Below are 21,381 nucleotides of genomic sequence, written 5' to 3'. Positions count from 1 at the left end.
TTTCCACTTTCCCCACCTTCCCAGTGACATAGCACTATCATTCTGCTCTCCTGCCTTTGCCCAGACACACTCCCTCTCTTGAAACAAACTGCTTGAACCCCACTCCATCCCCCCTCCCATTTGGCAAGAGAAAAAAAAAGGTCTTCAGATGAACAACTATCCAATATAAATCAGTTTGGAGCCCATCCATCACTGGTCTTATTTCTAGAGAAATCTTAGTAGTTAGAATGTCAGTCTTAGAATACTATTTCCCTTTTAGTCCTTTCTTCAACAAGGAAGATCAAAGCCCCCACCACAAAAAAGAAAATGAGTTTTCTTTATACTTTTTCCCATTTCCCAATTCTCTGCTCTTCCCTCTACGTGAGCTTGCTAAAGCTCATAGTCAAAGTTCACATCTAAAGAGGCTTGCAAGAGAAGCTCATGTAATCCCACTCCTTAAATATCGCTAAGACATCTGAGATATTGTTTAGATTGTGGACTCTTACTTTGACACGCCAGCATAGGTAGATGGACAGGCAAGCACATCAGATGTCACTGTTTGGCAGCTGATAAAAGTCAGTGGTGCTATAATACTAAGCACAGAGCCACTAGATTAGTCTGTGAGGGAAGTGGATATCTCTCCCTTCCCTTTAGTAGTAGGTTAAACCCAGCTGGCACACCCTGGAACTCGGGTAAGTCTCTTCTTTGTTCCTGCTTCAGTTTGGGGTTTTGTTTATGTTTTTTGTCCAAATCAGCACAATATGTAAAAGGTGATCTTCAGATAAAAAGTTCAAAAGCCACAAGATCATAATGGCATTTTACAAAGATTTGAAAAGAATATGACCTGTTCATTCCACTGAAATTGGAAGGCATTACAGAAAGGGTAGAAGGAAAGATAGTTGTGTGTCATTATTTTTAAATCATCATTTTTCTTTGAAAAGGGACACCTGATCTAATTGTAATTGTGGTAATGTCCTATAGCTTCAAAATATCCTCAGTTTTTTGTGCAAGTCTGTGCTATATTAGAGATGGGGGAGTCAAGATTTTTCTAAATAGGAGACAATAGTACGTTATTCAAAAATCTTTGAAAATTATTTAACATTATTTGGAATAAAATGATACTGTCATATAATAGAAGGCATTATAGAACTGAATTGTTGAACAGTAACTACAAACATGAAGAAAAACCTTTCAGAGTTACCTGTGTGAGCATCTGTGTAAAATTTTGTTGAGACATGAATAAAATGAAACTTTTGAAAGAACATATTTTTAATTGAATTTTTAAAAAATAATAGTAATTGTTAACTATGTAGGCTGATACCAAAATATACAAGATAGCTGATATTCTAAAAATATATGTAAAGAAAAATAGGGAATTTTCTGGAAATTATCTACTGGCTATTTGTTAAACAGTTTATTCCTTGCTATCTGAAATTAATCTGAGTTATTCACCTGCCCAGAAAGGAATTTAAAACCAAACACTGGATTCAGTTCTGCAATGGAATAAATAAACCCATAAGTATAAAACTACTTGCCTTGAAATAGTCTTTTTTTTTTTTTAGAGTATCTCATTAAAGCCTCCTTCTGGATGTTTTTCTCCAATAATTTAAAGGCCTAATATAGTTAATTACTAAAATGCACTCTAGTTGAATGTGCTTGTGTTCATAAACTCAAAATTAAGACGTATGACTTTTTAAGTGCCTTTTTCAATAGAATCTTTCTCTTGGCTGTTTAGTTGCATTTTTGTTCTTTCCTAAAACTGCTAATTTTAATTTAACTCTAAACTACATGCACAACCTGAGGATCAAGTTGTTTGGTTTAGAAATTTTCCATTAAAAACAATACTTCTTCAAGATAGGAAATTAAATAATTATAAGACTATGTTTCAATGGTGACAAACAACTTGGTTAATTTTATTAGTTAAAAGTTTTGATTTATCATTACTTCAGTGTTGGTTTATATTATATGAAACAAACTAAATACATTTTGAAATTACTTGATATTTTGGATGAAGACAGAATCAATATCACAACAATTTATGGTGCTAGTTTTTGTGTGCAAAGTTTACATATAGTCCTGCCAAGATTTACCTTACTAATGGAAGAAATCAGAGGCAAATATAATTCTTTAAGTTTGATTACAGCGGCAAATGATTCATCAAAGGAAAAATGTGGAATTACTGTCGGAAGTCAGAAGTGCCAATGCAGAGCTAAGTAAGAGAAATGGCACCCATCTTTTCTCGGGAAAATATAGGCTAGCTTCACAGTTGCCTTACTTCCTTCTGTACATCCTGTTTGCCATTTCAAAAGAAAAAAATAACATAGGAACTAAAACAATTTCAAAATTAGTCTAAAATACATATTAAACATGTAAAAATTAAAGTGAAACTAAATAATTAAGATACCATTGAGACCAAGAACTAGATAATACAATCTAAAAATAACAAAAAATTACAAAGGGCTCTGGAATACAGTCAGTAACATATATATACACAGAGACACACAAATAGTCACTCTTTAAAATCATCTAGTTTGGTACTATGGTCAATTGGGAATCAAAGGGAGAAAAAGAGGCAGTGAATTAAAAGGTAAAACAAACTCCACTCAAGGTTGACAACAGTGAAGTACAGATATTTGCTCTACTGTGTGAAAGTGTAAAAGGGCGAAGGAGCAAATACAGACAGTAAAGAATGTTCTTTACAAAAGAAGCACATTGCTCCCCTTGATTCACCATGTCATTCATCACAGATCACCAGGGCATGAATTAACTGGTGTATCAGAAGAGCTGTTCATCAGTTTTGATGAGCAAGGGGAAGAATTCAGACTAAATAGAAGTTGACATTATATATTTAACAATAATTTTAAATCATTAACTCTCTGTGGTTAATGAAACTGTAGCTTCTGGGCAAAAGGTAAATATGAAACCATAAAAATATCACTGAGCAACATCAGAGGTTTTCTTTTCATAAACAACCACTTGGCAAACTCAAACTCAAATTTTTCCTACATCTTGAAGCCCCTGGGTGTGCTTTAAGAATCACCCAGAGGCAAACAAACACTAATGAATTCTTTTTGCTTGTTCTCAAGGGGAAAGTTACTTGTGCAAAGACCACAGATAAAAGAATAGGAAGTGTAGAAGCCAAGAAAGTTCCACCTTGATGTGACTTTGAAAGCACATAAGCTTTAAAAAAAAAAAAAAGCACATAAACTCCTAAAGATCTTAAATAAACAGTACTGTTTTTTATGCAAATACTGTAACTGAAGCATTTTCTTCTTTTGAAGGAACAATATTCTTCAAGAGAAGGCCACTCCATCAAAGCCAGGAGCACAGTATTCCCAGGATCTCAACAAGGAGGTGCAGACCAAGGTTGCTTCTGATTCACAGCAACCTTCTGTAATTCCAGGCTTGCAGCACCAGATTCAGGACCCCACCCCTCCAGGAGCAAATCATTATAAGTGGCCTTCAACTTCCACAAACCAGCTAAGCATGTTTAACTACGAACGTCCAAAACACTTCATCCAATCCCAAAATCCATGCAGCTCCAGACTGCAACCTCCCGGACCGGAAACCTCCAGCTACTCTAGCCAGACCAAGCAGTCTTCCATTATCATCCAGCCCCGCCAGAGCACAGAGCAAAGATTTTCTGCTTCCTCAACAGTGAGCTCTCACATCACACTGTCCTCCTCTGCTTTCCCTGCTTCTCCTCAGCAACTTACTGGCTCCAACCCAGGCCAAAAGGTTACAGCCACTTATAACCAGTCCCCAGCCAGCTTCCTCAGCTCCATATTACCATCACAGCCTGATTACAATAGAAGTAAAATCCCTTCCACTGTGGACTCCAAGTAAGTGAAATTTTAAAATATGTATAGAGAGACACACACACAGACAGACAGAGAGAACCGTGTATACTGTATCTGGGGGAGAAAGGGGGATGGGTTATGTACGTCACCCTTCACTATCTAAAAAGTCAATGTGACATCAGAGTCTCATTCCATATTTCTCCTAGAACATCTTGAACCAGGGTACTGGCAATAAGTCATTTGACCCATTCTCCAGTGGTTTGAGTTGAACCCAAACCACCTATTACCTAATACAATTACTTACCTAATATTTTCCATCTTCAAAAAAAAGATTTCTAACACATCCAAGAACAATGAACTATTCCCCAGCTCTAAGTTAAGTTCCTCATGCTGTAAATTTAATTGCTCTGGTTCTGAGCTTAGCTGAGATGAACACCTGTCTGCTCTTCTTCAGATAGGATTTCCTCTCACATAAGCAGAGGCTATTAAGTTTCTTCTCAGTCTTAGTCTGTTCTTCCTATTCATTTTCCCCTCTGATCCTGAATATCCACTTGGCTAAAAAGAAAATATGGGATTCAGATACTAAAGTATATGAATTTTCCCTATGATCAGAAGAAAGGATTGAAGAGATAAAGGCTCACGAGCTTAAGGTTTCCTTTCGTAATTAAAACCACACTTTGTTCAAATTGGTTGGACAAATCTAAATACAGAGAAGAATACCTGCAGCCTTATGCAAGCATGTACTATTTCCACAGCCCTAAAACTGTCCTAGGAGAACCTGATATGAAGAAGGACACAGTGGTTGTGCTTTTTTTAAAACATGAACTGAATACTTTGTGCTTATGCAAACTTTGGGCTATCAGCTTTCCTGGCTAGAACACCAGAAAATTAAATCAGAGGCATCTGAAAAATTGTGTGAGGGAATATATTTTGTTGGTTATAGGCTTATCAACAGGTTTGCTGAAATTCTTGCCCATTTCCTCTCAGTATTCTCTAGAGATTAATTTTTCTAGAGATTCCTATTGTTGGAGATAACTCTGGAAACCTAGTTGAACTGACCACAGCAATTCAACTTGCAAAGAAATCTTTTCAACATTTTAAAAAATAAAAACCAAGAAAGCCAAAAACATTTGTTAGAATCCTAAAGATATTAGGTTGAACCATTTGAAATGGCTGATAGTTAAAAATTTTTGACCTACGAAAAACACATTCTCACAGGCCAATCATTTGGCCTAATGATTTTGAAAGATGCTTTCAAGAATTGAGCCCTCTTTCTCTTCTACCCCCATTCCCATTATACTCATTATCACACACTGTAGATTTTTCTTAGTTCCATCTACTTTTCAATTATTTCCAAATTTCCTGTATTAACGTGTTTAAATCTAAAATAACCTCTTCTGACTATAAAATTTTTCTTAGTAAACTTTTTAATCCTATTCCAAATTCCTGCCCAGAAAAGAAAGCTACCATATAAATACTAGTGTGCCTCAAGCATGTACCTAGCTTTGTGCACAGAACTAAGAGAGGAAGGAAGGGGCAAATGGAGAGGATAAGAAATAAAGCATATAAGGATCCCAAACCAGAGATCAAAGATCCAGCTTTAGCTGTTCCATTTTCAGCAACCATAGATAACTCTTCTAATCTTGCCACAGCTACTTGATACCCATTCAGCGTCCAGCTGCACAGGGTGGAAAGCTCTGGCCCTCTGAACATTTGTGCACAACTCCTTCATTGTTATGATGAGCTTAAGTTTGCCCTGTCTTCTAAAATAATCCCTTGGATTCTGACCTAGAGAAGTCTGAGGCTTCATTTAGGTTATGAAACCCTTAAGCAAATGTTTTATTCAGTTGATCAAACCACAGACTGGAAATTTAGGGGAACTCTTTAAGTATTCCTTTCAAAAAGCTTGCTCTGTGACATTGAGCAAGTTTACCTTACCTGCTTGGTGACTGAGTTCTCTGACGTGTAACAAAAGTAAGGATTTAGGTGATTGATGATAGGGGAAAAAAAAACCTATAAAGCACTGTGCAAGTATAATACTAGTTTCTAGTTATGAACAGATATCAAGTCCTAACACTTAAACCATTTAAACTGATAATAATGCAGGTATTCAGTGAATACAGTGACTGAGGTTACGTATATATCAGTGATTCTCAAGCTTGGTTCTGACAGCGCTTCAGGACTTCTCAGGTATATTACATCATATTATGAGTCTGACAGAAGAATTACTTAATGCTAATTCACTTTACCAAACACATGTGACTTTTTTCAGATGGAAAAAAACAAAAAAACAGGCTACTCTAACTTCATACAGTTGGAGAATTAGTAGATCTATAAAATCGAAGAAATTTTACCACTTTGACCTGGAAATTCAATCTTAAAACAAAACAAAACAAACACTTGGTTTGGCTATTTACTTCACTGAACAAATAAATCAGATACAGACAATCAATCCTGAAGATCTGAAATACAAGGAGGGAAAATATTTATAATCAACTTTCAACACACAGCATCTTGAATACAATGAACAGTACTCATTCACTGAACTGATAGTGAGTATTGCCTCACTATTTTGCAGGCTTTGTTAGTAGATATAAATAATACAACGGTGAGTAATAAAACATCTTTCTTTTCTTCCTCAGTATATTTACAGTCTAGCAATTACTAACCAAGTCCCCAAAGCCTGCAAAAATTAAAACCCTGGCTCCACTCAGAGGAAATATGTTTCCACTTAGCTTACAAGTTCTTTTAATGCTTCTTGAGAATTTTTGAACAAGAATATGTCAGAGAACAGACCAAGGCTGCCTTATCTGGATATCTGGAGAATATTTATTATGATAATAGTAAAAGGGCAGTGGCCAGTTTTCCCACATTAAATAGCTATAAGCTAGCACCTGCAGAACCCTAAATAAACAAACTAGGTAAAATCTGAATAAACTGTGAGAAGTGTGAGCTACCTAATAGGTCTAAAAATACAGGACTCCCTAAATACCACCCCTGCCCTCTATCAGAATCAGCAGGGGAACTCTGGGAGGGGGCAAGGACATCTCAGAAGAAAATTCAGAACTGCAATTTGAAATAAGGATTTAAACCAAACTCTTCAACTGCCATTCAAATTTGCTTTTTTTCCCCCCAAACCCCGTTTTTTTCTGTTTACATTTCTTTCTCCTTCTTCCTCTAATCATCCCTTTCTCTAAAAATCACTTAAGCAATGTTGAAGAAACTATTATTACTGTACAAGCTGTTATATAGTGCCACACTTGGATTATCTAGAATATGAAATTAATAGGAAGTGGAAATTAAAATGTAAACTGTAGACTCCATTCAAAGCAAGCGAATATTCATTAAATAGCTGGTGGTTATGCCGACAAATGTTTAACAATCAGCTCTGGAGGAAGAAGCCATGACCTGTGGTATTTACCAATTTCCCTGATAAAGATACCAATTTCAAACTTTCAACATGAGATCACAGCGAGCTGGGAAGAGACACTAAAAATCAGTTCTCTTAAGCCCATACAAGTCAGCTCTAGCACATCACTGCTTACTATCCACCCATAAATCAAACTTAGGAAATTCAGTTGGAATATTGAAAGAGCTCTCCAGCTGCCAGTAACCAGACTTACTCTCACTTCTTTAGGGAAGATCTTCAAGGAAGGACATTCTCCTTATGTCTAATCTAAATTGCTCCTCCTGCTACTTAATTTTCATTTGCCAAGACAAAAAGAAACAAAAACAGAAACAAAAAACAGCTAGTAACCATTCTTATAAAATCTCCACTGCTATCAGGGCACTTGGTGTTTTAATAATACCAGCAGTACTAAATGGTAAATTCAATCTACCTAAAGCTGGCTGACAAAATGATGCCAATTCTATTTTTGATACCACATCTTAAAGATCTTCTTTTTAAAAAATCTTTTTTTCTTTTTAAAGCTATCAACATCCCTCAGCTGGCCAACCTGTAAATGCTAAGCCCACACCAAGGACTCCTGACCATGAAATACAAGGATCAAAAGAAGCTCTGATTCAAGATCTGGAGAGAAAGTTAAAATGCAAGGACAGCCTTCTTCATAATGGAAACCAAGTAAGCAAGAAGTCTATTTTGTATTTAAAAAAAAAGCCAATAAAACTATAAAATCTAATCTCAATACGAAAGTTGTTTCTGTCTCACAGATCTATGTCCATATAATCAGCAGGGGATAGGAGTATCTAAAAGAAGGGAATATTTGAATCCTATTCCATATTTCTCTGCATGAAATCCCCTCTAGGGGTTCAGTAGTAAAAGAACGAGGTAAATGAAAAAAAAATCAATCTGAATAATTTAATTAAAATTTTGTTTTAAGCATTACCCTCCCATAAAAATATGTCTGGTAACCAAATAACATGGGAAATGCTGTCAACCTGACTTCTTTATATACTTTGGTATATATTATTGATGGAAAAATAGCTATAATTCTTATTATGGACATTAGTCACTGATCTCTGAAACAGTACTACTATATCCCTTTAATCCAAATACATTTAACATATGAGTTGCACTGCTCTTAATCAGAAGTTAGTAAATCAAATATACAGTGTTCACTTAAAAGTTATTTCTGAATCTGAATCTGAGGACATACAGTACTATATTCAAAGACAGAGCCAATGCGAACATGCAGAACAAGGAGGAAGACAAAGAATTTCCCTTTATTGGGGAGAGAGACTTATTTAAGGGTGATTATGCTTGCCTTTCCTAGAAGAAAGAAAAGAGATGAATATTACAACTGAAGTGGCACCAGAATGAAAGGAAAATGCTTTGAATGAAAGAAAATGCTTTTTTAAAAACACAGTATCTACCATTCAATAGGCATAACTATACTTCCTTGGTATAATTCTTGGTGGATTTAAGGTAAAGCTATACAACCTTTTATTAAATCTCATTACTACCTCATTTATGATTTATTTCTTTAAAGCGCCTAACATATGAGGAGAAGATGGCTCGCAGATTGCTAGGACCACAGAATGCAGCTGCTGTGTTTCAAACTCAAAATGACAGTGAGGCACAAGATTCAGCACAGGTAAATTAAAATAATCTTTATCTAACTGGAGCACTTTTCTTTTGTGTGATTTTTAAATGTCTGCTTTTCTAAATGCTTATAAGTAGCATTTAAAGCAAAAGTCAATTACTTCCATGCTCCACAGATATAAAAAGAAGCCATGATGCGTTGAATATATACACAAAAAATTTTAATTTTACCCCATTTTCTGGAGAGTCTAATATCTGCATATGAAATATTACGAAGTCAAAACACCAGAAGGCTAATGGTGTCACTTTTCATCTGGACATTTAGGGGTCAGTTAGATCTAGGACTCTCCTCTACATGGACAGAAAATTTATGCGTTGTAAATCTTTAACAGGACAGAAGTTAAAACTGTAAACCAAAGTAATTATAACCTTTTCTTATAAGCTGTTTATTATTTCAGTGTTTTAAAATAAACTCATGTACTGATGAAATATCCAATTCCTTTTGTCATGTTCCTATATTTTAAAATGCTTCTTATTAAAAACAAAACAAAACAAACAACAAAAACCTTATGATTAATGGCTCCAGGATTAACAAAATCATTCTTTCCAAGAAAAGGATTAACTTTATGGAGAACATAAAGTGAATATCCCACAGGCTAGTTTCTGACCAACTTCATTTTAACAAGTTAACTTAACCTCAAAGAGAAGTGTACATCTGGAAAGGCAGAAAGAACTTCTATTGTTCTTTCTGTCTTCCTTCTGTAGTTACGTCTCATTCCTTCCTAAAAAGTCCACAAGAAACTGGGAGCCAAACCAGGCATTTAAGAATTCTAACCTTCTGCAGTTTAGGAAGATGAAAATAAGATTTTTGTTTCTGTTAAATGTTACTACACCTACTGAAAAGGATAGAGCAGGGTCTAGCACAGCAAGTAACTAGAACCTGAAAACAGAACTTAAATCTCTTTTGGCTACTGAAGAGTTCACACACTCATTTATTCAACTAATTTATAGGAAGCACCTACTGTGTATTGGGCTCTGGAGCTGGTACAGGAAATTACAGCAAGAATAAGACACAAATACAATCTCTATTAGAAGAAATAACTCAAAGTAACATTATTTTGATGATGGTTTATTTTGTAAATACACAGTGTATGATTTCAAGGACAAGAATGTATTATTTTTCTCATTCATTCTTTAAAAGCTTTAAAATGAAGGTGATGGCACCAAGAAAAGAGACAGCAGCAAAACACATTAAGAAATCAGAAAAGAAAAATCTTACACTTTTTGGTACACTTCAAACAGTCTACTTAAGTAATACAAAATGTCATCAAATTACATATAACTGAAATATCACACCTATGAATATGAATACACACATGTTCAAACCACTGTAGGAAAAAGTCAAAAACTTAACTTAGATATTATGAATTTAAGTTGATTATTCTTATTTTTTACCAAAAAAATTCATTGATTGTTCTTTTGACATTTTGCTTAGAGAAACTCAAGCCTAGCCAAAGATTATTACAGTTGTAAGAATTTTGTTTTAGGGTGACAAAATACATTAAAGTTCATCCTCAAATAAATTATTTGTACTGATCTGCTATGTTGCTATACAGATGTTTTTTCATATATTTGGGTAAGCACTATATTTTCTACTTCTTTGTAACTCTCACTATACCAAGCACAATGAAATATGCAAAATAGGCACTAAATATTTAATCAATTAATTCTACAATAAATTCATCAATTCCTGATTTTACCCTCAAATATGAATCATTTTCTGGTGCTCAGATATAAATTCTAAAAGATGGTTGCTTAAATTAATACATCCTTATTAAGCAGGAAGTAATTAATGCTGTTTTTCAAAGGCTTTTCATAGCTCTACACATAGCTTCCAGAGTCTCCATCATGATTTCATGCCATGAGCTAAAAAGGAAAGTATTTTCCAGTCTAATATGTGTTTACTGCTGTTGGTGCCACTTATGGCAGTAGGCATAATACCCTGTATCTAGTGCCAACACAAGTGACTTCATGACTATTCCTGTTTTATCAAAGGACAATCTGTACTATGTGCTCCCATTTCAAATACACCAGGGGGACTCATCATCCTTTGTCATAAAATAGTCATTTGAAAAATGAACCACCATCAATTCAAAGTCTAGTTAATTTTCATAAATCATATCTATTGAATAGTCTTAATTCTAGTGATTTCTTGCTAGAGTATTAGAAGATTAGTGCACTGTATTTTAAATACTTAACAGCTAAATATATAGAACTATCCATGACAGTACAAATACAGCCACAAAAGAAATGTTCCTTTCAACTACAACTACTAAATTCTGCTTCATTTCAAGATAACAATGGCATGTTAACATTAACATTTTTTTTAATCTCAAGCAGCACAATATAGAACATGCACGACTGCAAGTTCCTACATCACAAGTAAGGTAAAAAAAATTTTTTAATTTTAAAGAAGTATATATTTTGCTACCTAAAATGTTTTCAGCCTAAAAAATGTAATATTTACAAAGTCTTCAAGCTTCTTACACACCTTTTATAAAAAAACAATGTGACCAGAGGCGATAGCAGGTTGGTGGGGGGAGGATAAATTAGGAGTTTGGGATTAACAGATATACACTACTATGTATAAAACAGATAAACAACAAGGACCTACTGTATAGCACAGGGAACTATTTTCAATGTCTTGTAATAACCTATAATGGAAAAGAATCTGAAAAAGAACCTAAAATATTATATATTATATATTATATATTATATATTATATATACATAACTGAATCACTTTGTTGTACACCTGAACCTACCATAACATTATAAATTCACTATACTACAATTAAAAAATATGGCTATAAAAAAAGAAAATAATGTTTATACTGCTTTGGAACCAATAGAGAAAAAAATGTGAATTTTCTAATATCAAAGATGACAATAAAAACTTTTATCTGTTAATTATCACAACTATCTCAGAGGAAATTTTTTAAATGTTTTGGTCAAAGAAGCCAGGACCACATTTCCATGCTAAACAACTTTTTCATAACAATGGAAACCCAATTCTAATTATACAATCTTTGCATGTGACTAGAATTGTCCATGGGGTACTCTGCATTTTAATGGATCAGTTTCTTCATCAATTCTTGGCACTGAAAAAAAGATATATAATTTCTACCAGATGTTTCTAAATTGCTACCATTTCTAATAGTCATCAAATATGCCACAGCTAAATACAGCTCTGCAGCCTCTCTGCATTGTTACTACACTATCAGATCAAACAGCATAGACTCTAGGGTTTCAAATTTGATGGCTAAACTATATTTGCATGAAAGAGAGCAATGACGACTCTTCTACATAGTGATTATTAAAATATTTTTGTAGAAGTAGATCATCTTCAAGGGGAGATGTGAATGATCAGGATGCAATCCAGGAGAAATTCTACCCGCCTCGTTTCATTCAAGTGCCAGAGAACATGTCAATTGAAGAAGGAAGATTCTGCAGAATGGACTTCAAAGTAAGAGAAAAGTTCAAAAATACTGGAGAAAAATTAACAATGGGATACTAAGTTTTTAAAAAATGTCCTCCTTCTCTTCATAGCTTTCTATACAGCTTGACAAGCAGTATGCAGAGTAGGTAAGAACACAAAATTCTGAAGCTAAATTTACCTGGGTCAGAATTCTGGCCCTGCCACTTTCCAACTGTGTAACCTGACACAAGTCACTTAGCATCTCTATGCTTTTCTTTGTGAATAACAAACATACCTACCTCATAAAGCTGTCTGAGGATTAACTGAGTAAATAGGTATAAGGTACTCACAATAGTGCCTACCACCTAATACTCTATATAAGTGAAGCTTTCATAACAATAGGATTTCTAAAGTAGAATGCCTCTTTAAGAAATTCAGCGGGAAATAAAATTAATAAAAAAATAAAATAAAATAAAATAAATAAATAAAAAAAAAGAAAGAAATTCAGTGGGGATGACTGGGGGGGGGGATGAATTGGGAGATTGGGATACCAAATTGTACACTCTAAATATATGCAGTTTATTGTATGTTAACTGTATCTCAATAAAACTTCTTTTTTTTTGGCCATGAGGCATGTGGGATCCTAGCTCCCCGACCAGGGATCGAACCCACAACCCCTGCACTGGAAGGCAAAGTCTTAACCGCTAGACTGCCAGGGAAGTCCCTCAATAAAAGTTCTTAAAAAAAGAAGAAAAGAAATTCAAGTCACTCTGCTCTCTCTTGGCCTACAAGAATGCTTCAGGCTAAAATAACTTATTAGAAAGGCCTATGTTTTTATTATCCTCATTTTGGAGAACTTCTTCCTATAAAATGTTTTCCAGATTCCTTATGAATGAAAGTCAGTGTACGGATTTAATTGCTAAGTCTTATACGAAAACACTTAACAAAATGCCATTTACACATCAGAATTGCAGCTCAAGAACACTCAGTTTTGGAAAGGTTATTAATTATATCAGCAAGTCTCATATATGTGTGCCTCTGGGACATCATTCTCACTTGTCATTAGCCAGAAAAGCCATATGACTTCCATATTCCTTGTGGAGATCAATATAAAATAAATTAATGTCCTTAATATGCAATTAAGAGATCTTAAGGAGCCTGAGGTTGTATATGAAAGAGCTAGATGTGGTTTGAGATAGTCTGAAAATACTATATTAATTTCAAGGGTTATAATTTTTACTATTTCGTTAAAAAATATTGAAAGAAAATATCTTTTAAGCTCTTGTCTTGTATTTTCAATCACAAACCCACTCAGATACTGAATTGTTAAAATTCATAAATGGACAAATGGGTTCTGGTGATTTATAATTTAAAATTCTATCATCTCCTTGTGTTTTCATTTCTAGGTGAGTGGACTACCAGCTCCTGATGTGTCATGGTATCTAAATGGACGACCAGTTCAATCAGATGATTTTCACAAAATGATAGTGTCTGAGAAGGGTTTTCATTCACTTATCTTTGAAGTGGTCAGAGCTTCAGATGCAGGGGCTTATGCATGTGTTGCCAAGAATAGAGCAGGAGAAGCCACCTTTACTGTGCAGCTGGATGTCCTGGGTAAGCTTTCAAAGAGATCCTAGAGAGCTCCTTAAAATTTTGTAGAATCAAAAAAGAAAGTGTTAAAAAAGAAAAACCCCGAGGACTTTATATTTAAGGTTAATGTCTATACTATACAACCCAGCAGAACATCAATTCTTATGTAAATACCACAGTGGGGCAGGGGCTGGTATTCTTGAGGGAAACTCAGTGAAACTAGAATGACAGATCTACCACAAGGCTTTTCTGGAAGAGAAATAAAGGTAAAATTTCAGACAGACCAAAGAAAGTAGTATATTCTAGATACATTTCTAGATGTACAGTATTTGTAGATATGCTTAAAGGGTCTTAAAATGAAAATTTTTGTTCTAATCATTTATCTGGTCTCCAGTCTAAAATAATCAACCTGACTCACATTTTCACAGAACTGTTATAATCACACATAGTTTAAAATTGCACGGGAAACTAGTCTCTAATTATGACAATAAAAACACGCTTACTTGCTTTAGAAAACAAGTATGGTAAAACTGACGTCAATTTTGTCTTTAGTAGGGCAGTTCTCATAAAACTAACGTCCTGTTTTAAAATATTACAATTTAAGTGCTTTAAATATATCACATTAGCAATGACTTAAGCCACAATATACTGTATAACTGATGTTTTGCTATAATTCACAGTTTAGTATGTAAAAGCTTGATCAAGTTAAAAGATGGGCAATCTTGAGTTTGTATTCTATTCAGACGAATGAAAAATCTTTAAGATTATTCTATGATATAATGAGGCCTCAGACTAAGGGAAAAACTAATGATCTGGGAATTTATTTAAAAAAAAAACAAACCACACACACAAAATCCAAGTGATTAAGCTTAGGGCAAATCCTTTCTGTGCCAATAGCTCCAAAAATACAGTAATGTTAGAGCTGAAAGAGACTTTGGCAGACATCCATCCAATCTCATTTCTCCTTCAGAAAAGTTAGTGTTATAGTATCATAGTATCAGTCCTTCTTTTCCCTCAGGTATTTGAAGAAAAGACATAATAATTATTGGCATTTGTAAATTATTTTATAGTTTACAAAGTGCTTCTTCATTCATTATCACAACTGATCCTCACAATAATTTTGTGCTTTGGTGGGCACAGCAGTCACTATTACCTGGGTATCATTTTACAATAGATAACATTTAGCCTCAGAGAAACTAAACAAAATGTTCCCCAATGTGGCATGGCTGGTGGGACAAACAGAATTTGAACCCAAGTTTTTGGTACTCTTTCCACCACTAAGGCTGCCTCCCTATAGTTGAGATGATCTCAACATGACTTAAATGCTTCAAATGAAACATGATTATAAATTCGACGCATCATTACTGTTTTACAACTATATACAGTATACAAAATACAGCAGTATTGCATATTATCTTAACTAAAGCTGAAACATAAAGCTTCCAATCCTGTTGTTAGTACTTTTAAACTTTTATATCAGCATACAAACTTCATAATACTTTGGTTTGACTTAATATTTTTATAATATTTCAAATACATGAATTTTTTATTAATATGTAGCAAAAGAACATAGAAGAGCACCAATGTTCATCTACAAACCACAGAGTAAAAAAGTTTTTGAGGGAGACTCAGTGAAGCTAGAATGCCAAATCTCGGCTATACCTCCACCAAAGCTTTTCTGGAAAAGAAATAATGAAATGGTACAATTCAACACTGATCGAATAAGGTAGGATAAGTATTTCTAGACTTAACTAAAGTGTACTTGGGTGAATCCAGTTATACTTTGAAATGCATTATAAATGGCATGCATTTGTGACCTCAATTTGTCTAATTTTAAAAACATATATAGATGAAACTAACACAATATTGTAAACTTCAATTTTAAAAAATAGAGACAGAGAAATATAATAAGCCTCATTAAGCCAGATTCCACTAATCAGAAATTTAAGGGAGAAAGCAGGCTAGGATTTACTTTTTTACTAACAATAAAAGAAGAACGCTTAAGGAAATATACAAACAAGATTGGGGGGATGTTTAATTCAAAAAAACCAATAGCTATTTGGCAATGACTAGCTACAGACTCAGAATTTCCAAATGCATTTTTTCTTATTAGTCTGATTCTATAGATCAGAGGCATCATAAATAAATTCTCACAGGAAAATTAATTCCTTTACTTTCAATTTTTAATTTTCTTTCCAGTTTATATCATGATAACTCTGGAAGAGTTACTTTATTGATAAAAGATGTAAACAAGAAAGACGCTGGGTGGTATACTGTGTCTGCAGTTAATGAAGCTGGAGTGACCACATGTAACACGAGATTAGATGTTACAGGTATGTCACCCTGTTATATAGTGCTATGTCAACAGTTACAAAGAACTTAACTGGAAAGATTTAATAAGAAACACAAATTCCAGTACAATATAAATTCTGAGGGATCCTCCCCATATATAATCAATTTTGATTTTTTTTCTTTCCCTGTCTGATTAACAACTACCTAGTGCAACCTATTTGTTTAGAACAAGTTTTCTAAATTGACTTTTATTTGATCTATTTTCAGCCCGTCCAAACCAAGCTCCTCCAGCTCCTAAGCAGTTACGTGTCCGACCAACTTTCAGCAAATATTTAGCACTTAACGGGAGAGGTTTGAATGTGAAACAAGCTTTTAACCCTGAAGGAGAGTTTGAGCGTCTGGCAGCTCAATCTGGACTCTATGAAAGTGAAGAACTTTAATAATTCTACCAACATTGGAAAACACAACAATCACACTATTAGCAATATATTCAATTAAATTTTTGAAATGCCTAGCTGTATTAACAGATTATGACTTTAATTAGGTAATACAACTAATATATATTTATAATACATTTATTCTTTGACTCTTGCACATTCTGTTCATCTCTCCGGTTTGTGAAGCCTACAGAAAATCTGGATTTGTAATTGTAGATGAAGGCCTTAAATAATGTGGGGTTTTAATATTTAAGTCATATACATTTAACAACTACAGGTTATAAATGAATATCAATGTTTTAAACACATCTAATGCATAATAAGATTTACTGGTACTGCTTTCTAAATACTGTTTTACCTGTTTTCTCTGATAGGAATACTAACATGGTATAGATTATCTGATTGTTCCTTAGTTTTATGTCAAAAGAGAATAAAATTTCAAATATTTAAAACAGACTGTTTCCTCTTCACAAAAGCCTAGATCTTTAAAATAAAACTTCTGGTTTGTCATCTATTAAACGACACACAGCAAAACCTATGAATAACAAGTTCCAAGGGACCAACAATATTTTATTCTAGAACAGCTTGTCTTGGTGACGCTCACTTACAGCTCAGCTAATTCCCCCTGAAACGGAACTAGACTTTTTACGGTTTGCACTTCAAAGGCAACCACAATAACTTAAATCAAGACAGAATCTCTTCTGAAATTGTGATTTTGTTTTAATCAAATAGGTTTCTAATTCTTCAAGATCTTTGAGTCTATTGAGCTCAATGGGTTAAGAATAGTCTGCAGTCATCTACCTAATTCTTATATTTAATGTAAATTTGAATACTTATATTTTGGGGGGTTTTCCTCCTACATTTCTGGTTCAGATAACCTACTACTTCAGAAAACATAATTTTGCCAGCCTCTGAGAGTCCGAGTACCGGAAAGGGCAAATCCTTCTATTAAACCATACTTAAGCTAGGCCAGTAGTCCTTTTTCTCAGGTCTCTCCTCCACTGGCTGCTGGCTTTTTGCTAGACCTCTCCTATACCTTTTATCATTGGTAGTCTCTCATCCTCACTGCTGTGTAGCCTAGTTTTCCTTTTTACCTGCCATGAAACAGCATTTATCAACATCACTCTACAGCTCTTTCAGAGAAATAACAAAAGTGGCTTTATTTTTTACTTTCAAAACAGCCTGACGGGTTTCTTAGCTGGCTGCGCTGGGGCTTTCCACTGAATTCCCTTTTATTTTCCTTTTTTACCAACATAAGAATCCCTCCTGTCTCATATTCTGGAGGGCTTATGGATGCCTTAATTTACAGCCAAATTTGTCTGGCCTTTTCCATAGCTGGTTTACATACCTCCTCATTTTTGCAAAGCTTCTGGGTCAGATGTGAGCCTGGGCTCCCCAGGACTACTGTTTTGGCCTACGCTTTTACACTATCACTGCAGAACTGATTTTTTTTTTTAATCTATTTCAACGTTCTCTTTCACCATATTGGGTAGAAAGAAGGGTGGAAAATATTTCTATCAACAGCTCTCGATTAGTAATAATCAGTCTCTGCAAGCTGCAGCGGCGGACAGGGGTCTTGGTTACAAATGCGGGCTTTGGCGTCGAACAAACCTTGCCCCAATGGGCCTCTGGTAAGTAATTTACTCTCCTCAGTCTCTTCAGGTCTAAAACGAGGACAAAACACATACCTTTCAGGAAGAGGCGGTGTGAAGACTAAACAAGCCAAAAGATGTTAAGTCAAGAAAGAGTAGCCCATTATAATTAATTACTATGTTTTTTATGATTAACCCCAGGCCTAAAGCCAGGTCTGCCCTGGAAGTCCGTCCTCCACAGCACACAAACGCCGCCAGGCCCAGGCCGGCCTCACAAAAAGGCTCTCCGGGCAGTCCTCGGTGCGCACGCGCGCTTGCGACTTCTAGCGCCGCTCCGTCACATCGTGGAACCAAAGGGCTCGCGCAGGCGCATCACGTAGGGGCGCGCACAGCACGAGTATCGCGCAGGCGCTGCCGGCTTGGGAAGGCTGGACGGGCGTTGTCGTCCAAATCTGCCATGGCTGAGGCATCCCGGTGGCACGTAGGCGGTGAGGGGTACTCCTAGGGAGTGGGTGGGGCAGGGCGGAGCTGGCAATTCCAAATATCTTGCAAGGAAAGATGTAGCCGCACGTGTATTCAGACCTCCAGATATGACCTCCAGAACCGTTAGCCTTCAGAAGCGTAGAAGGACTGTGGTCCCATTTCACAGACAGGAAACGTGAAGCCCTGAGGGCACATCTCGCCCCTTGCCCCAAGCTGGAGCTGGGCGCTGCCACTTGCTGTAGAGTGGCCTTCGCTAGGCCGGCCTTCGAAGGCCTTTGTTGATCTAGGGAGTAGTGGCCTTGGCAGAACCCCAGGCTGCGTCCTTCCCTCCCCTCCAGCAGGAGCCAGCCATCCCTAGCAGCAATGATAAGTGGAGAAAATGATTAGGGACAAATGAGCGGGTTTTGTTTGCTTTATATTGTATTTTTTCACTTTAAAACAACACTGTTGAGGAAACATATGGGTTATAAAATTCATTATACACGGTCATAAAATGATTGCGCACTATCAGCATGGGAAAATGTTAGTAATTATTCCTTCATAAAAGTGAGAGTAAAAGCATAACCAGAAGCCACTGGAGTTTTCCTTCACACAGTGTAAACAGCTAAAAGTGCCTGTGTTTTTCCATCCCTATTATTTATATACATTATGAATTAAGGGAAATTTCTGTTTTATGTCTCACAGGAACTCCGAAACATAAGCTGCGTTACAGAGAGGAAGTAGAAATTAGAACCACACTACAGGAGTTCTTACTCTACTTTATTTTTCTAATAAACTTATGTATATGTAAGTACACAGATGTAGATGAAGACACTTTGAACTAAGAAGTTATGTGCAGATGAAAAACAAAACATGAATTTTATAAAACCATAGGCTTTCAAACTACTGAAATCTCTCAAACAATGGTAACACATTTTAAACATCTTAAATTCATTTAGATTGATATTTCCAATTCTTAAGGGGCACAGCTTTAGGTCACAGAAGTAATAAAAAGCTTTCATAGTCAGCATTGATTGAATTAATTATTCCTTCCTGTTGGCAGTTCCATCTTGAATATAATTATTCCCTTGAGTTGCCAATTCTTGATTTCTTTTGGAGCCATTCAGTTACATTAGCTTTGCTCTAGTTTCATAGGTCAAACTACAAATGAGGCCTAAGAAGTTAGTCTTGATATCTGCGTTGTTCTTTTCCCTGGCCTGTTGCAGAGTTAACAGTAAAATATGATAGTTCTGAGTCACAGAAGTTATGAATCAATGAAAATCTTTAGGAAGGACCAGGAGAACATCTCAACCTACACTCCTCATACCTTTGGGTCAATAGCATAGACTTAATTAGTATTAAAGAGCATTTTGACTTTCAGCACCCAACATATAGTAGATGTAAGCTCACTGGCTGGGCTTGAGTTGGTACAGCATACATAGTGGCAATTATATATCAGTTAACTAATTAATTAGTATTGTAGGGGTGAGCTTGAGTCAGATCTTGATTAAAAAGACAGCTTTTGCCAGTCTTATAAATTAATATAGATTGGTTTTTAAACGCTTATTATAGAACATTTGGGAAGTGGGAAAACATTTAAAAATCACTCATTTCCCATTATTCAAGGATTTTTTTTAAAACACCTTTTCGTAATTAGGAAGAATGCAAAACGAACCTCCAATAGAGGATTTGTTTAATATTTTGGTATATACAGTGACATAATATGCAACATTAAAGAATGGCATAAGCTTATGTGTGCCTAGGAATGATGTTGAAGATATATTAATTCTAAAAATAAAAGGCTTCTAGAAGAAAAAAAAAGACATGTTTAGTTGTTCTTTTCAGTCTTATCATGTGCCAAAACATAGTTTTAAATGTTCCACATGAATTAGCTCACTTACGTCTCATAACAAAGGTATGAGGTAGGAGATACTGCCCCTGTGGTGGGACTCAAACCGTTATCTGATTTTAAATTTCATGGACTTAACTACTCACTATATTATGTTGCCTACTCTCAATATTGGGGGAGAAAGCCAACTTGAGGAATAGTATCTATAATGTGATCTCAGTTTTTTTCATTTTCTCTGTTAGTGTGTATGCACTTAGAAAAATCTGAAGAATATATGCCAAACCTAACTCTAGCAGTGGGACTACAGGAAATTTCTTCCTGTTTTGTGTATTTCTATGTTAGTTTTTTTATTATTACTCTTGTAATTAGAAAAATAAATTTTCAAAACAAAATTGGGAACAAATTACAAGTACATTTTTAATCCTGATAAAAACTGAGTTTTGTTTTGTTTTTAAAACTGAGTTTTTAAACATAAATTTTTAAACAAAAAATTCTTCTCCTTAGTGACTTTTGGAATGGTAAACCCACATATGTATTACTTAAACAAAGTTATGTCATCTCTATTTTTGGACACGTCTGCGCGTGGTGAAGAAAGAACCAACTTTAAATCTATTCGCAGTATAACTGACTTTTGGAAGGTAAGGTGTCATGTGACTGGATGAAGTAGCTTTAGGTATTGCATAAACAAGGCCTTGGCACACTTAGTAGGCACTTGATACATATTTATTGAAGGGATGAATAAAAATAAATGTCATGTCTTTAAACTATTAGAATCAATCAACCATTAAGTGTTTATTGAGAACCTGTGTTCTCAGTGTGATAGAGTTCTTATAACTTTAAAAAAGTGACAGTTAATTTTTTAACATTTTCATTGCATTTGGGAAAGAGGAGACTTCTTATG

The 21,381-nt window shown here is 35.1% G+C and overlaps 2 protein-coding genes across 3 annotated transcripts in view; both read left to right on the top strand.

The window, feature by feature from the left end:
- The first annotated feature begins 573 nt into the window (after nucleotides 1–573).
- On the top strand, nucleotides 574–17,031 carry MYOT (myotilin). Of its 2 annotated transcripts, none has more exons than XM_057734225.1 (10): nucleotides 574–671; nucleotides 3,261–3,821; nucleotides 7,710–7,860; nucleotides 8,729–8,833; nucleotides 11,182–11,228; nucleotides 12,174–12,306; nucleotides 13,665–13,872; nucleotides 15,409–15,574; nucleotides 16,048–16,181; nucleotides 16,408–17,031. In XM_057734225.1, exons 2-10 carry the CDS (start codon nucleotides 3,466–3,468, stop codon nucleotides 16,578–16,580), a joined length of 1,473 nt encoding a protein of 490 aa, XP_057590208.1. In that variant the 5' UTR covers nucleotides 574–671; nucleotides 3,261–3,465; the 3' UTR covers nucleotides 16,581–17,031. The 2 variants fall into 2 exon arrangements, with proteins under 2 accessions (XP_057590208.1, XP_057590200.1); XM_057734217.1 differs by having other exon boundaries at nucleotides 11,179–11,228.
- Nucleotides 17,032–18,626: 1,595 nt separating this feature from the next.
- Nucleotides 18,627–21,381, top strand: part of PKD2L2 (polycystin 2 like 2, transient receptor potential cation channel) — a 32,661-nt gene continuing 29,906 nt past the window's right edge. The window contains exons 1-3 of the mRNA XM_057734205.1: nucleotides 18,627–18,657; nucleotides 19,337–19,438; nucleotides 20,985–21,118. Of these exons, the coding sequence (XP_057590188.1) occupies nucleotides 18,627–18,657; nucleotides 19,337–19,438; nucleotides 20,985–21,118 (267 nt within the window). The remainder of the gene's footprint in view (nucleotides 18,658–19,336; nucleotides 19,439–20,984; nucleotides 21,119–21,381) is intronic.

This window comes from Hippopotamus amphibius, chromosome 1 (genome assembly GCF_030028045.1).
Source record: "Hippopotamus amphibius kiboko isolate mHipAmp2 chromosome 1, mHipAmp2.hap2, whole genome shotgun sequence".
Taxonomy (NCBI): Eukaryota; Metazoa; Chordata; class Mammalia; order Artiodactyla; family Hippopotamidae; genus Hippopotamus; species Hippopotamus amphibius.
This window is presented reverse-complemented; position numbering and strand designations above follow the sequence as displayed.

What these genes read in the sequence shown, in the direction of transcription:
- MYOT (XM_057734217.1), top strand. Translation starts at nt 3,466, where the DNA reads ATGTTTAACTACGAACGTCCAAAACACTTCATCCAATCCCAAAATCCA. An exon ending in TTCAACACTGATCGAATAAG is followed by an intron (nt 15,575 to 16,047) that starts GTAGGATAAGTA and finishes TTTTCTTTCCAG; the next exon opens with TTTATATCATGATAACTCTG. An exon ending in CACGAGATTAGATGTTACAG is followed by an intron (nt 16,182 to 16,407) that starts GTATGTCACCCT and finishes ATCTATTTTCAG; the next exon opens with CCCGTCCAAACCAAGCTCCT.